The 15,976-nt window shown below is 36.9% G+C and overlaps 1 protein-coding gene and 1 long non-coding RNA gene across 2 annotated transcripts; one reads left to right on the top strand and one right to left on the bottom strand.

Moving 5' to 3' along the window:
- Positions 1 to 2,234: 2,234 nt before the first annotated feature.
- On the bottom strand, positions 2,235 to 3,640 carry LOC116192974 (transcription factor bHLH148-like). The gene is made up of 2 exons (XM_031521690.1): positions 3,421 to 3,640; positions 2,235 to 3,257 (listed from the first exon to the last, which is right to left on the bottom strand). Exon 2 carries the CDS (start codon positions 3,077 to 3,079, stop codon positions 2,438 to 2,440), a length of 642 nt encoding a protein of 213 aa, XP_031377550.1. The 5' UTR covers positions 3,080 to 3,257; positions 3,421 to 3,640; the 3' UTR covers positions 2,235 to 2,437.
- Positions 3,641 to 4,288: 648 nt separating this feature from the next.
- Positions 4,289 to 5,430, top strand: LOC116192975. Its single transcript, XR_004154178.1, has 3 exons — positions 4,289 to 4,532; positions 4,635 to 4,766; positions 5,214 to 5,430. It is a non-coding gene; the product is annotated as an uncharacterized LOC116192975 (long non-coding RNA).
- The last annotated feature ends 10,546 nt before the right edge of the window (positions 5,431 to 15,976 follow it).

The raw sequence follows: 15,976 nt of genomic DNA, 5'->3' as shown, positions 1-15,976 counted from the left end.
ATTTGCCCTCTGTTAAAATGGGGCCGGAGAAGTATGATGAGGGGGCAAAAAGAAATTTTGTTATAGTGGAACCCAAAAATTGAAAGGCGTAGCTCCGTCGACTGCCACATAAGATTTCGTTTGCCAATCAAAAGGGACGGAATCGTGGACCGATTTTAGAGTAGGGAGGAATTGAAAATTGATATATTTTGCGAGTAAAAAAATAGTTTGTGCTATATAGAAAGCACGCATAAATTCCTGATTTTTGAGGTAATTTTTTCTAATATAAATTATATATAATTTTGTACAATTGAGCATGATTGCCAAGTTCGCATCATGGTTTGACATCCAAATTTCCTTTTTAGCAAGTTGTTCTTCTCCCATCCAAGTTCCTAGGAAACGGAAACGCGATTCATGGAATCAACAAACAACTGTACTTTTCCTCTTCTTCTTTTTTTTTTTGTGAAAAATGAGAGGAGGAAAAAGGAATTCACCCCAATCTCAGGACTGTTATTTTACATTAAAAAAAAAGAGAGAGAAGTATATACAATCACGATGAATACTAGAGGCCATATACCAGTGCTATGCGTAGAAACAATGCATAAGAAACACTTAAAAAATCAAATAGTTAATGAACAAGTTATCTTAGTACAAGAAAATAATTCAAAGGACAAGAAAACCACAAAATCAAAATCAAAATATTCCAACGTGAAGATGCCAAAGTAAAAGGTGGGGGAGGAAGAGAGGATGGGAAATTGGAATAGAGAAGTGAGAGTGAGTGGTGGTTATAATTACAAAATTACCATTACAATTCTAATTTAACGGTTCTAATTAATTAAGTTATGATTATCATGGAAATTTCAGCCTTGGAAAGTTAAAAAGAGTTCTTCGAGTTTTACAATAATGGAGAAGAGAAGAGAGGAGAGAAAAGATAATGAGATTGCATATGTTTCGTGTTGTAGATTTTTCTTTTGAAAATATTTACATGGTAACCATTTTTATTGAAAATTTATGGTGTCTAATCCCGGGGAATGTTATGTACCTACGTGGTCCATTGCCTCCTAAATTGGGGTCTCATAAAACAGCTTAACCAAATCCTTATATATAAGGATATTTCATATGACTTCATGAATTCACGTTATGATTAGACTGTAATAAAATGAATATACTAATAAAACTTGAAAATTCCCGTAACATATGCCGTAGTTCTGTTTCGTAATTTGGTCCTGTGATCGGGCACTCACGCGTCTGACTAATCGACTGGTGGTGAAAGAATAATCATAAGACATTCCCCTTTATTAAAGTCAGGGGGTCACCATACGAACTTAATTACTTGCCATGCCCTACCAGCTGGGAACATTATCAATACCCAACGTGACTGTATCCGTTACTTATTAATACTATTTGGCACATCTGCCCGCTTTCCATGACATAAAACTCTCGTTTCATTATCGCAAGCACAAAATCATGAAATTAAAAAGAAAAAGACGAATTGCACTGATGATAATTATTCATCTTGGGATTAATGTAGCTATTAGGTTTTTAAAAAAAAAATTAAATAAAAGAGAATCATGTACCTGGTACGAGTAAATCAAAAAAAAAATTAAATTTATGAGCACTTATAATCATACTAACAAGAATCAAATTCGAAACCTATAGGTTATTAGGTAAGAGCCGCGTAACATTACATTGCACTCATTTTCGCATGCATTTTATGTAGTTGAACTAACCACATATTAGTAATTCCGAATCAAAAGAAAATAATATCTTTTTCGAATTTTTGCTTCTATATTCAGATAGTCCCGCACATGTAAAACAACCATATACTACTTGAATCGGAATTGAATTCAGATCTTTTATCGTTGCATGACAGACCTAGAAGGCCTAATTCACACTTAAGATTGAATATGGGGCTATCCGATATTCTTATACTGGCTTGCTTATAAACTTCAAGGCGCCGGCTTCGGTGTTGCTAATAACCAGAGGCAAACTACAAGATGTTCCATTTGAAGTTAAAAGTGGATAGAAATCGATATCGGATGTGGCTGCTGTCGAGATGTATAACGGAAAATCCCGTTTTATGTTTATCAACCTGATTTTCATGTCCATTGTTTTTGAAGCGTAGATTCAAGTGAACATGATCAGGGATGCCAAGATTTGGTCCGGTTTTATTTAGTTTCAATGTGGGATGGCGAAAAATTATCGGTTATCGAAAAGCCTGTGATTAAGAAAATGCAGAAGCGAGAAGAAAAATCTAAAATCTAAGGTATGGTTTACAATTAATTTATGAGATGGAAAAGATAAAGAGGCAGAGAACCATTCGTATTTAACAGATTTGAGATTGAGAAGACGATGTCGATCGGAGAAGATGAAAACGATATAAACATGAATAAAAAGAAAAGGAGAAAAAAAATATATAAAATCAGGCATGGCGACTGTTGGCAGATCGCCGTCGTCATTATCCGCTGGGCGGCAGCTCGGAGACGGAGCTAGAGCTCGAGCCATCGCCGGAAAGCAGCCGAGCGAGTGCGCTCATGGCTCTCACTTGCATCTCAAGTGCCGCTATATAATCAGTCGCCTCGTCGAGTATCACCGGCAGCGGCTCCTTCCGGCAGCCAGGGACCAGCCGGCCGAGAACCTTGACCTTCTTCTGGACGGCCGGCAGGCTCTTCCCTTTCAGCCTGTGGACGCTGACCCTCGGCTTCTTCGACCGGCTGCTTCCAGTGAGCGCCGCCATCGCCGACGCGGATCTCTGCCTCCTCTGTTTCCGGAACCTACTGAGCTTGATCCGGTTCGTGAGGATCGCGCGGCTCCACCTCGTCCTCCCCTTGGCCGCGTAAGCCAGCGCCCTGTCGGCCGCCTCACGGACAGCTCGGCCACGCGGAGGCGCCGCCATGTCCCCGAGCCGGACCTGAGACAGCGCTTGGACGAGCTTGGAGGAGTAGATTTGCTGCTGAGACTCGGATTTCCACTTGGCGTAGGACGGCTGAGTGCTCTCCTGAGCTCGCGACTGAACCTGCGCCTTCTTCTTCTTCTTCCTCCTCGAATCGCGGGACCGATCAGAGCTTGCCACCGGATTCGCCACCAGTGATGACATCATATCCCTCGATTCTATGCGGATACCGAACTTCTCCTCCTCCTCCTCCTCCTCCTCTCCCTTCCTCCTTCAAACTGGTCAGAGATTCAGTATCCGGACGTAGACGATTGGCCTGTCAGAACGATGCCGATGCTGAGATATTCCCTTCTTTCCCTTCTCCAACAAGCACGAATCGGAATCTCTGCAACAACGATGGAGAATATGAGATTTTAAGTTTCGATCAAATTGAACGATCAAATCAACACCGGTCAGCTCCAAATTCCAATCATCATCGTCATCGCCACCAACAACAACAGATATCAAAAGCCAGGGATTAGAGAGAGAGAGAGAGAGAGAGATTATACCTTTTGAGGAGTAGTAGCAATCACCGGGCGAGCGATTGATCGATCGATTCTGAGGAGGATGAGAAGGAGAAGGGAAGTTCCGTCGGAGAATGATAATCCCGCAGATAAGAGTAAGAGAGAGAGAGAGAGAGAGAGAGAGGGAACGGAACGGAGTTGGTGAGGTGCCGAGTATATGAAATGGAAGAGAAGTGGGGGAGGAGAGGAGTTGATAGGAAAGGGCCAGAGGAAGGAGGGATAAATTATTTATTATATTTATTACAAAAACAATTATTGGAAGTTTAAATTTTTCTTTATATATTTATAATAATTGGTACTATTAATTTTTGATATTGTCATTAGTATTATTTTTGCAATTATATCAATATATCAATATATAATATATAAAGTTTGAAGGGAAGACCGTGAGAATTCCATTCGAGAACCCTCAACTCTTGATTAAACGATGTAATTGGCTCGAATCATTCCATTCGATAATTCTTAAAATGTGATAAAGTGTCTCTTCAGTAACTTGATTTGACACGCATCTTGTACTTTTAACTAGGATTCATGCATTTGTCCATTATTTTAAACTAGGAATGTGCACGGATACCGGGTATACTCGGAACCGATCGGAATCTACCCGTTATGGTAGGATCCGGGTAACTCGTATTGAAAATTGGATAGGGTCCGGGTATTAAAATGAAGAACCGGTGAAAACCAGTTTCGGTTCCGGTTCTTGCACGTAAGATACTCAGAATCGGAATCGGAACCGGAACCAGTATCCGGTTACTAATTTTAAAAAAAATAATCTTGAAACTATAACCCTAACACCTCCGCCTCCCCTGTTGTTCTCACTCTGTTCTCGCTGACTTTTCTCTCCATTCCCCTTTCTCGATTTTTCTGAGCTAAGCTCCAATCCTACCCAGGCGTCTCCATCTTCTCTCTCTCGATCTCTCCTCTAAATTTCAGCCTTTTGCTTCGTCCTTTGTGCCAAGCCAGAGCATCTCCTACGCTCTGCCAAGGTAAAGTTTCGTTTTTTTGTAGGTTTTCGTTTGCCGGAGTCTGGTTCTTCGATCTCATGGTCACCTCCGGCTGGTCAGGTCGTAGGGAGACGCTTCTTCACTCTCCTTCAGGTATTCTGAAAGTTTTTTCTAGTTTGGCGTCAATTAGAAGCGGTAAACAAGTTCATGCTTTATGTGCTTAGAGTGGGCATCTATCAAATGCTTTCTTGCTAGGGTTGTAATCCGATTCCAATGGTTGCTGATCCAGAAGTATTTGTGGTTCAACTAAGATCAGATCACTTGTTCTTTGTCGTTGCGAGTGATGGTGTCTTTGAGTTCCTTTCGAGCCAAGCTGTTGTCAACATGGTAATTTCTGTAGTCCATATTAATAAATGATTTGGCTGCTTGTTTCAGGATTCAGTTGTTATACAATCTGCTTTATAACTGGTGCAAAAGTCGAATTCTTTGTGCTATTTGATGCATAGTCTTAATTGGTTATTGCATTAGCAGATAATTTTTAGAATTTTCATCACGACAAGCTACGACAGTCTTCTTAGCTTTTTATTTTTAGCATGCTTCCACATTTGCTCTTAGATGCATGATTTCATTTATGTTTGTTTTGATGAGGCTCTTGTGTTTTATTTCATTGGTTGGTAGAGTTATTTTGGTTAATTAAACAATCTACTGTGGTTTCTGGATGAATTGGCATTTGCCTCATGTTCTTTAAGCATTTCCAGCATGGAAAGTTCGAAGTGGTTTGATGTAATCTTATTACTTAGGTTCTTTTTTTTTTCACTGCTTTGTTCTGAACAGAAGCTCGGCAATTGTGGTCCCATCACCTACACATCATCAGACTTTGCAGATGATAAGTATATGGAGACTCTAATTTCGCACTGCAGCCCTTTCTCTGGGACAACATTTACTCATAAATTTAATTCTTGTAGATCAAAAATTGTGAAAGATAGGGTTGTCTTTCGAATATGCCTGCACATATCTTTCTTATGTTGAATATGAATATTTGGTTGGTCACAAGAAGGGGGCTAAGAGTCGTTCGATCAGAATTCTGATTTGTTACTTTTGGCAAGGCTGCTATTTCATCCTTTGATGACTACATTCTTTGCCAACACTACGAGTCGGAGGACTCATTTCTCTTCTATGGTCTTGTAATTTCCGTAACTGTATAGGACAGGAATAGATCAGGAGAGAAGAGAGTAGGAACTCCCATTTGGTTAGTTTCGGGAGAGGGGAGGGGCTTTGTGAGATTGTCATTCCACTACTAGGTCAATGTGAATTCATTTATGCTGAATTCGGGCAGTATTGGTAGTGGTAGATTATGTCATTCCACTACTAAAAAAATTTTACAAGTTTCAATAGGGTACCCGAAACCTGTGGTATAATACATGTTCCGGGTAGGTTCCGGTTCCATGATTCAACATGGTAGGGTCCGGTTCCAAAATTTTGGAACATGTACCTTACAGGGTAGGGTCCGGGTATCGTGAAAAATACAGGGTACCCGGACCCGATCACCCCTATTTAAAACTATCCATGTCATGTGAATTTAAGGCCTTTTCATGTGGGGTGTCTTTCCCTTGTATCTGAACTGGACTCTATACTGCCACATAAGCGATACATTAGACGGAAACAAACTCCAAAGAAAAGGAGAGGCATTTACTGTATTTGTGTCTTTGATCTGATCCCACATTCATATTATATTAATTAAATGCATATAACTACTGTTATATATAATTAATATATATTCTTAATTAAAAATAACAAAAAAAAGATTAAAATTTAGAATAAAATATATGTTAATTAATTGAAATTCATGCAAACAAAATAATATTACCTAATGTTAAAAAAATACAAGATGCAAAAAGAAAAATACACCCATTAAGAAAAAATTACATGCGAAACGATAATTTTTTTTTATAAAAATTACATCCCATCGTGATTTTGCCGTCGTTGCCATATATGTTCCCTCAAATTGGCTTGTAGTTATCGATGCTTTTCTATATCCTGAAGCCTGATATTATTTTGGAAAAATTCCTGTAATGGAAAAATTTTTGTTGTCCTTGCTCCGATTGTGGTAAGTCGCCGTTAGGGGATTCATCATATAAGGTTGTTGGATCAACATTGACATCATATGTTTCTCGTATATCCTCAACAATCATATTATGCAATATGATGCAAGTTCTCATAATCACTCTGAGCTTCTCTTGGGACAACGATCTAGCAAGGCCACGTATATTTGCAAAGCGAGCCTTCAACACTCCGAATGCACGTTTCACATTCTTCCGCGTTAATTCTTGAGCTTTGGCAAAGAACTTATTCTTCTCTGACTGTGGTCAAGGGATTGTTTTAAAGAATGTTGCCCACTGGGAATATATAACATCCTTTAAATAATATCCCATGTTATAGTTGTTGACATTGATAGTGAAATGTACATCTGGAGCACAACCTTGTAGCATATCATCAAAGACCGATGACCGGTCTAAAATGTTGGTATCATTATTGGACCTGACTATTCCAAAAAAAAGCATGCCATATCCACATGTCAAGTCCCACTACTGTCTCAAGCAGTAAGCTTGGATCACCATGATAACTACTCCGATCCATACCGTGCCAACCATTCGGGTAATTTCTCCACTACCAGTGCATGCAGTCAATGCTACCCATTATACCTGGGAAGTCCTGAGCCCCCTAATTCGTAGCAAGCATTCTACATCGGCTGCATTATGCATTTACAAGTATTTACCCCCGAACACTGCGACGACGCTGAAGACAAACTTTTCCAAGCATTCTATGCAGTGTTCTCGGCCATCTGGAGATATTTGTCAATGGAATTAGCTCCAACTCCATAAGCCAAAATACGCATGGCATGTTAGAGGGGTACAACTTCTCCATAAGATTTGTTATCAGCTGTTAATGAATGGCACGTGCTTGCGGAGGCATCATAGACTTGTCTATAAAAATGAGATGCGACAACAATTTTATATCCTCCGATTGGGCGCGCCTTTTTTTTATTGCAAGTTCTTCCCTCTTTAGGTCGGCTTCGATCTTCTTGGCCTCCAACTCCTTCTGTCTCAACTCGAACTCCTCTGCCTTCATCTTCATGATGTCATCATACAGAGAAGATCTCGAATCAAATCGGGTAAAGATAACTTCCAACGCCTCATTTGCAGAAAGAGAAGATTTACCTTCACCTTTTTTCTTTCTCTTTGCAGCGTCTCTGCCTTCTGAACAAGGTACAGGGCATCCATCTTCATCGGGTTTGGACGATGTCGTGTAACCCCCAGAAGCATTTGTCTTAGTTGTCTTTGAACTATCAGTTGGATAAAAAAGTGCTCTCCATTTTGGCTCCTTCCTAAGTATGTTCCAATGTAACAAGAAGGAGAAATTTGATTTTATGTTGTGTTTGTCTTTCAATAGCTTGTGTGCCACCTCCATGATATCATATTCATTTAATCTGCTTTGATGACATTGATCAGCAGTCTGATAACACCCTCTGAAGCTTGTGACGTATTGCTTGATTTTGCACCATCGTTGCTTGTAGGAGTTTTTCGTTTTCCTCGAGAAAAGGCATTGCTGTGTTAGCGATAATGGTAGTGAATTTTGTCCCAAAATTGCCTGGTGGTTTGATCGTCGCCGACCACATAATATTTCCTGTATAATAGCCACCCTTTGATTAGTAGCTCATCTTGTTCCCACTGCCATTTAATCGAATTGCCAACTCCTGTGTCTTGACCTTCAACAATGTTATTATCATCATCGTGGGGGTCGATACCCTCTAGGCCGCTCATTGGAACATGAGTGAACGGTGAATCCCCTAGTGTCGAATGTGGGGATTGATCAGAGCCACAGTACTCGTAGATGCGGACTCAGTGTCACCCATAAATTTGGTGGGTGAACCCGCATGTCCATAATACGGCGATGGAACTGGATATTGATAAAACCTAGGATAATGATATCCGCCATGATAATTAGGTTGTGGAAAATTTGAATTCATATAGGAAAAATTGGGATTTTAATGGAGAAAATTGGGATTTGGAGAGAGCAAATTTGGATTTGAATGGTGAAAATTCGGCTTTTGAGGATTTGGATTTTGGGGGGAATTATGATTTGGGATGTAGAACTCGAAAGCGTTCGGAAATTAATTTGGATCGGTCATTTTCTCTTTGATCGTAGAAGAGGAAGAAATAGAGAGAATTTGAAGTGGAATTTCTTAGGTATTTATAAGAAATTTTTATGAAGTTTTTAACAAAAAAATTACATCCAACAGCCAAAAAATTGGCCATTGCATCAATTTTTTTTAAAAAAATTTAAAAGTGGGGGACAGGAGCTGTCGCGTGAGGCACAAGAACGGCAGCCCACCACTAGCTAGGGGATGTCTCTCGACAGAAGGGAGAGACTTCTCCATTTCATGTAGACGAGCACTTCAATAAAATATTTACTATTTTAACGCCATTTATTGTATAATTATTGACTTTTTAAACCCTATTATGAACAAACATTTATCTCTCTAACCCTATTTATTGCATGAAATATATATATATATATGTCGGAATGTATCTATATATCAAGAGAACTTGACGCATTTTCCAATGCAGCCTATATGCATCTCATTAATAATTTAAAAGATAATAAATTATTTTGTATAAAGAAATCAATGGGTTTGATAAATGGAATGGAGGGAAGTTGGAACAAAACAGTCAAAGCATGAAGAACCATTAGTCCTATGGGAGAATCAATGATTTTTATTTTTCACATATTCGTGCAACGCGCGGGCTACTCCTAGTAACATATAAAGTTGAAGTACGGATTGTCATTATTCAACTTGAAAACTCCAAGCTCATGGTTTGTCATTGGTTGTAAGAATTAACCCATTCGAACACCCTTAACTTGTGACTAAGTTATCCTTTCACTTGCTTTATTCTAAGGAAGTTCGATGTACCTTCACCATGTGCATGCATTTCTATTATTGCTACCATTAAGTTGTCTCTTCACTTTCTTTATTTTACGAAAGTTCGATGTACTTTCACGGTGTGCATGCATTTATGTTATTGATGCCATTTAAAAAAAAAATTACTTCACTATTTCCGATAATACATATTCATCTTTTCATATTCTCCATTGTATAGAAAAATAAGATGAACACGATTGAATTTACAAAATAAATGCACAAATTTCCCCAGTCATCGAAACATGATTTAATGAAAATTCGATTTCACGAACAAAAGTACCATAGGGCCTTATCAAAATGCAAAATAAAGCCATCCGGTTATAAACAATTTCTCCCAAGACTCACTCTATATACGGAAAAAAAATACGGCACATTGACATTCTACAAAGTATGATTTAATGAAGTTTGATATCTCAAGCAAAAGCAACATAGGCCCTCCTCAAAACAAAAGATATAACCATTCGGTAAATACTTATCCATCTATTCTTGCGCAAGGATTCCGTCTAGTTTTCATAAAGGAAATATAAAAAGATAGAGCGCCTCATTTCTTTTTTTTTTTAAATCCAAAAAATTACCTTCCACAAAATTCTTAGCTCAATCGATTCATTTATCCAATGATCTAATGAAATAATTACGTTAGGCTATTTCCGCTCGATCTGGAAATTTTTTTGATAAAGCATAAAAATTGGTTCAACCGATTCGACTCTTGCTTCCCTCAAACAAAGTCTCGGGTCCGAGTATTGTGAATGGATAAAATCCTTGATTGGAGGAGATTTATCTCTTATAGTGAATAGACCCAGCTCGACTGAATTATTTGAGATCTATTGGACTCTAGATACAAAAGTTCACAATGGAAAAAAAATAGCTTCTTATAAAGCATTTATTTTTCTTTTTTAACCAAAATAAGAAATTCCATTTTTATTTTTATTTTTTGGATAAAACATTTTCACTTTTTAGAAAAGATTAGTCATCCTGCACGCGCAAAGCACGTGTGAGATTGCTTTCGAATCTTTGCGCAAATTCAAGATTGCTTGTTTCTAGAAAATTGACTCAACTTTTAAAACTCTTCTAAATTTCTTTAAAAAATGGATAATAAATGGGATAATGGAAGATATTTTTGAAGTAAAGAAATGGTGATTTTTATTTTTTGATTTTTTTCTTGTAAAAATATCATAAAGTTTAACTTTAAAAAAAGTTGTGGCCGTTGCAAAATGAAAATTTTCTTAAATAATAATATAAAATATAAGATAAGACATTATATGCAATGAGGATTATTTATTAATTGCTTGGACTTTTCTCTTTTTCGTTATCATTCTCGTAATTTTTTTTGGTTTAAAAAATTGAGAAAACAATAAATATTTTAATTCCTAATATTATATTGAGCCAAAAAAAACCCTTATTCCATAAAAATAAGGAAAAAATCTAGCAGATGTGAAGAATCATCACATATGTTCATATTGTTCAAATGATAATGCCAATAATTATAGCAGCTTCACCATTTAAGCAATGGCGGGGAGCCTCCCGGCTGTTCCCGCGTAGTCTCATGTGCCAAACCGCCCGTACTAAAAATTTTCGTATAGTTCGAATTTCAGTGGGCGGGTAGTAATTAAGATTTCCACATAACATTTCTGGTTTTATCGTATGAATGCGACTTATGATTAATTAGGCGAAAAGTGGTTTACCTCACATTAGAATATATCATGACCAGTTTCAATGGACATTGATGAACCAATGCTAGGAGGAATCATATCATATGGAGGGGAAATTGGGATGAAAGTGACTGTTGGAGTTTGACCGACCGACATGCGGTTAAGTTTCAACCGAAAACTGAAAACAGCCCATGACTTTCCCCAACCAGCCAGCCCCGCCCTGTTGATGATATCATGATGTTTTTGTACGCTATCGAATCATTTTTTTATTAAAAATTTTATTTATTTCGCGTGGATAATATTCACGAGAAGAAATATATATGCCAATAAACAATCGACAAGGTTATCAGAGCTCCAGTTCAATTTATTGACGGTTCCATCGTCCTTGGTTGAGGTCCGACCGACCAGCAAAGGTGGTGGTGATACGTAGACTTAAGTCTAGTGAATCAAAGAACGATTTGCAAACATGAAAAGCGTAATTCATTTTCTTAAAATTATAATATGAAACAATATGTTAAATATACATAATTTCGATTAGTTTTTCTTCCCTTTTTTTTTCTGTGTAATAGTAATAACAAATATAGTAAGGATAGCGATTGCAACTTGTGATAGATAGGATATTGACTATATGTAGAAATAATTCTTTTTTTTTTCTTTTTACAATCGACAAAAATAAAGTTTAGCAGGAACGGTCGAGTTGATCCTTAAGCAATTCCAAAAAAAGAAAAAGTAATTCTTAAAAAATTTCGAAAACAGAAAAAGTAATCCTCAAGAATATACAATAATTTGTTTGGTGGAAATTATAAGGTTAACATATTTGTTTGGCATATCTTAAGCATTAATTCACATTTTGGTGGAAATTATAGTTTCAGATTTTTCATAATCTTAAGGCTTAAACATTAACCTTCCCTTGATGAATCTTCACCTGCATGAATTACCATAGTAAGAGCCGTATTACATTTTCACAAAAATACCTAGCATAGTATGTTTCGTCGTCCAACAACTCCTAGCTTTGATACAATTATCATGTCCACATATTTCATGTCACTTTATGCTCAATAACTAATTCGACAAAAAAAAAATGTATTCGACAAGTAAAAAGCTACAGCGCAAAGGATGTCATGATGGAAATAGTCGAGAGAAAGGATAAATTTTATCTTATGAAAATTTTTGTGTATAATGAATTGTTTATCGGGTCGAAAAAATCGCCGACAAATAGATGATGAGAAAATCAGGTGTGTTAGGGTGCTATTCCAAAAAAAGTACCGAAGCGACACCAGCCGACCTCACTGATACGGAGTTGTACCACAGTCTCGAGAGATTGCGGGGACTGAACGGCGACTAGATTTTGAATAATCGAAATAGACGGTTGAATATGTCTCAGATAATCTCGCGGCTTGAGGATTTAGCCGCAATGAGTTCTTCATTATTTATTCGTGCTATGTTGAATCACGGCTACTAAGACCATGCAAAAGATGGTTCTCATTCTTCAATGGCCGAAAAGAAGGAATCTAGGCCTAAACTTAGACTCGATAGAACAGATGGCCAAGAAGCCGATTCTAAGAATGATATAACCACGAATCTCGGAAGATTTGTAACGCATGGATCTCGGCCTCACAAAACTGAGAGAAGCTGCACCTAAGTCCGGAAATCTAAGCTCGGGTGCAAGCCGTTCCTTGCCCGGAAGCTAAAAAAGGGGTAGGAGAGGTGTTGAGTGGTCGACGATTGTACGGAATTAAAGGTGCATGGTATTGAAGTGTTAGAAAGATAGATATTGAATGTGTTATAATGTAAGTGTCACGAAAGTAAAGTACTAGAAAGAAAAGATAGAAAAAGTGTAATTCAATAAACTCCGAATTTGATATACATAGGCGTTTACATGAAATCCTAAAAAAATTTATCCAAATCGGATACCCCATAATATACGATATGGAATACTATTAAAAGAGGAAACAACTACCTAAATATCCTAAAATCTCTAAAACCAAATATTCTAAAATTATCGGAGATATATCCCGATTATTAACTACTCAAAATTAAAGATTACCGAGAATATTACGTCCTTACTCCCCAAGAATTGTATCTTGGCTGCCATATAAATTTCCTCCGCCGCCACCAATCCACGTAGACGACCAAGACTTAGAATTCAACCTTCCTCCATAGGGCTAGCTCCATTAACTAATATTCTTGACTACAAACAAATATTGCCCATATGTAATTAATTAAACACGGGCCTTCTCTACCTCAAACATAACCGAGCTCGAAGAAACAAAACCTCAAATTAACCGAAATTAATTGGTCACATGTGTCGACCCCCAATTTTCACAATATGAAGAAAATGAGTGTAAACATGAATGTATATCTATTCCGTGGTATTTGTATGGGACTTATCTTTTTAAAATAGCGACTCACAAGATATATATTGAAGTACTGAATATTTATCGTCATGTGCACATATCACGCGATATATTGTAATGTAAGTATCTTTATTTATTTATTGATATTTGTTATATATATTTTTGTATTCCGTGCAATGATTAATTGGAGATGTGGGAGGTGGGGATCCACAAGTAGGGAAAGGTGAGCAAAAAAGAGGATGCATGTGCGATGTTCCTCATTTCCCTCGCCCTTTTAGCCGAAATTCTTTTCTCTTTTCTTTTCGAGAAAATAGTCATTATGATTATTATCTGGAATAGAAATAATTTTATTTAGAACCCTCTGAAGTCTGAACACAATATATATCACCTACCCATCGGCCAAAATAAATCGCTGGTGATAGTTAGAACATTTGTTGTCCATAGTGTATATATATATATCTGCAGAATTAAATAAGTAACATAAATAGTTTCGTTATATCTTTATTTACATTTTATTTGAATGAAAAAATTAGTTTGATTCTTCATAAAAAGAAGATTATTATTCATCTAAATTATTACGCTCAAATTGGAGACTTTTTTGGCTTGAATTGAATATTGGAGAAATCTACTAATATTAATTTCATAAATTAATAGTATCGCAATTTGAAATGGTAATTGGTGAAAATCACTCCATCAATATTTAACTTCTCTTCTCCTTTTCTTTTTTTCCTTTCTGCCTTTTATCATTTTTTTCAATTTTCGGGTGAAAATTTTTATTATTCTTTTTTTTTGGGGTGAATAAAATATTATCATTCTTTTTTTTTTCCATCAATAACTTTTATCATTTTTCTCGTTTCGTGTTTTGGAAAATTTCATTGTTGGAAGGTGAGGTGTGGACTCGTATGTTCCACATGGCTGCAGTGGGACCCCTCCCCCTTCTAATTGAACGAATAGCAAATCCCGTCGAAATCAATAACTATCATGCGATAGTCGAGATAATTATGGCACTAAACATAAAAGAAACGACCATTCACATTATCAAAACTCGAGCAAAGGATAAGAATGTGATCATATAGACAATAAATTTAGTCATCAAATGATTCTCTATAAATCAAGAAGAAATTCATTGTCGCACTATTGTTCACGCATCAGTTATAATAAATGTCGTATTATAAGAATCCCAAGTTTATATATATATAAATCTGCGCTTATACATTCGATATATCAAAAAGCTTGGCAATATATACTAGCGTACGTCCAAGTCACTTTAGGTTAATTTCTTTTTCTATTCTTTCTCTTTTGATTTGCAATTAGGTGGTGTCCTCCGAACCAATTTGAGAGCATCTTGACTAATCCACCTTCACGATCGAGTAAAAAACATGCCATGCATGCTCCGCTTAAGGGATTTACCTCCTGCGGCCTAACCTTATAATTTGAACTCGAGTGGAATGTATAGATGCCACACTCACCACCACCAAGCTATACCCTTTTGGAATTACCCCGGTCGGGTTAATATCACCATGCATAAACCCTAATATATGTTGGAAAAATAAAAACAATCATTTTAAAGAGAAAAAGAAAAGTTAAAACGGCGCCTTTGGAGGGTTTGGCATGAGTTTGGACAAATTTTTGACCGGGAAAGAATTAAAGCACATGATGTTGGGCGTTGCTACAGCTGAGACAGCTGTCATCGATCCTTTTCGAATTAATCTACTACACAATATACATGTCGATTGCTCTATGGTCCAAAAAAACAACAAAATAAATTAATTAATTCGTTAATTAATATAAATTACTAATTGTTTTAATCCCCAGAAACACAAATAATTGAAGTGCAAATATGAAACTGACAACCGTGCATCGTGATTATAAAAAAGCAAAAAGACATGAATGTGCTTGCACTAATTATTAAGAGAGCAATCATAAACGTAATCCTTATTGTCACCGAAAATCATTTGCTCCATGTGGCCGCTCCCACATATCAACCCACATTTCAACATTGGTTCCAAACCTCTTCCGAAAATCACGAAATTAATAATCCTCCACAAACAAACATGTCCCATTCACAAAAACCGACATTTCATAAAATATAGATCGATATATCATTCATCTTCATGTACATTTGAACGTCCATGAACAAGAATAAAACTATAATGATTTGAATATGGATTTAGTATAAGAAACTGATTATCCATGCATGTGCAAGGATATTGGAGCCCGAATATTCTCGTTATAAATTTTTTAAATAAAAATGGAGGTCGGAAGTGTTTTGGTTCTATTTGAACTTTTCCCTTTCAGATCACAACAGAAACAAATGATACTACAAAATCCAAACTTACAAAATCAGTCCCTTTTCAATGGATCGATTATGTACAGTTTTCCGCATCTTCACATCCACAGAGATTGGCATATTTTCATTTCATCTTTCCAGTTGTGTTATGGGCTGAAATCAAATGTGAGGTAAACATGTAACCCCGATGATCCAATAACATTCGGTTCGGTTCGAACTTAAGGCTCCTCTCCCCTATACACTATCAACAGACTTATATTATTACGGGATTACAGCACATGGCCGAGAGATTTGTGGGATTTCATGTATCATATTGTATT

The sequence above is a fragment of the Punica granatum genome, chromosome 1, assembly GCF_007655135.1.
Source record: "Punica granatum isolate Tunisia-2019 chromosome 1, ASM765513v2, whole genome shotgun sequence".
Taxonomy (NCBI): Eukaryota; Viridiplantae; Streptophyta; class Magnoliopsida; order Myrtales; family Lythraceae; genus Punica; species Punica granatum.
Note: the sequence above shows the minus strand (reverse complement) of the source record. Positions and strands in the feature narration are given on the sequence as shown.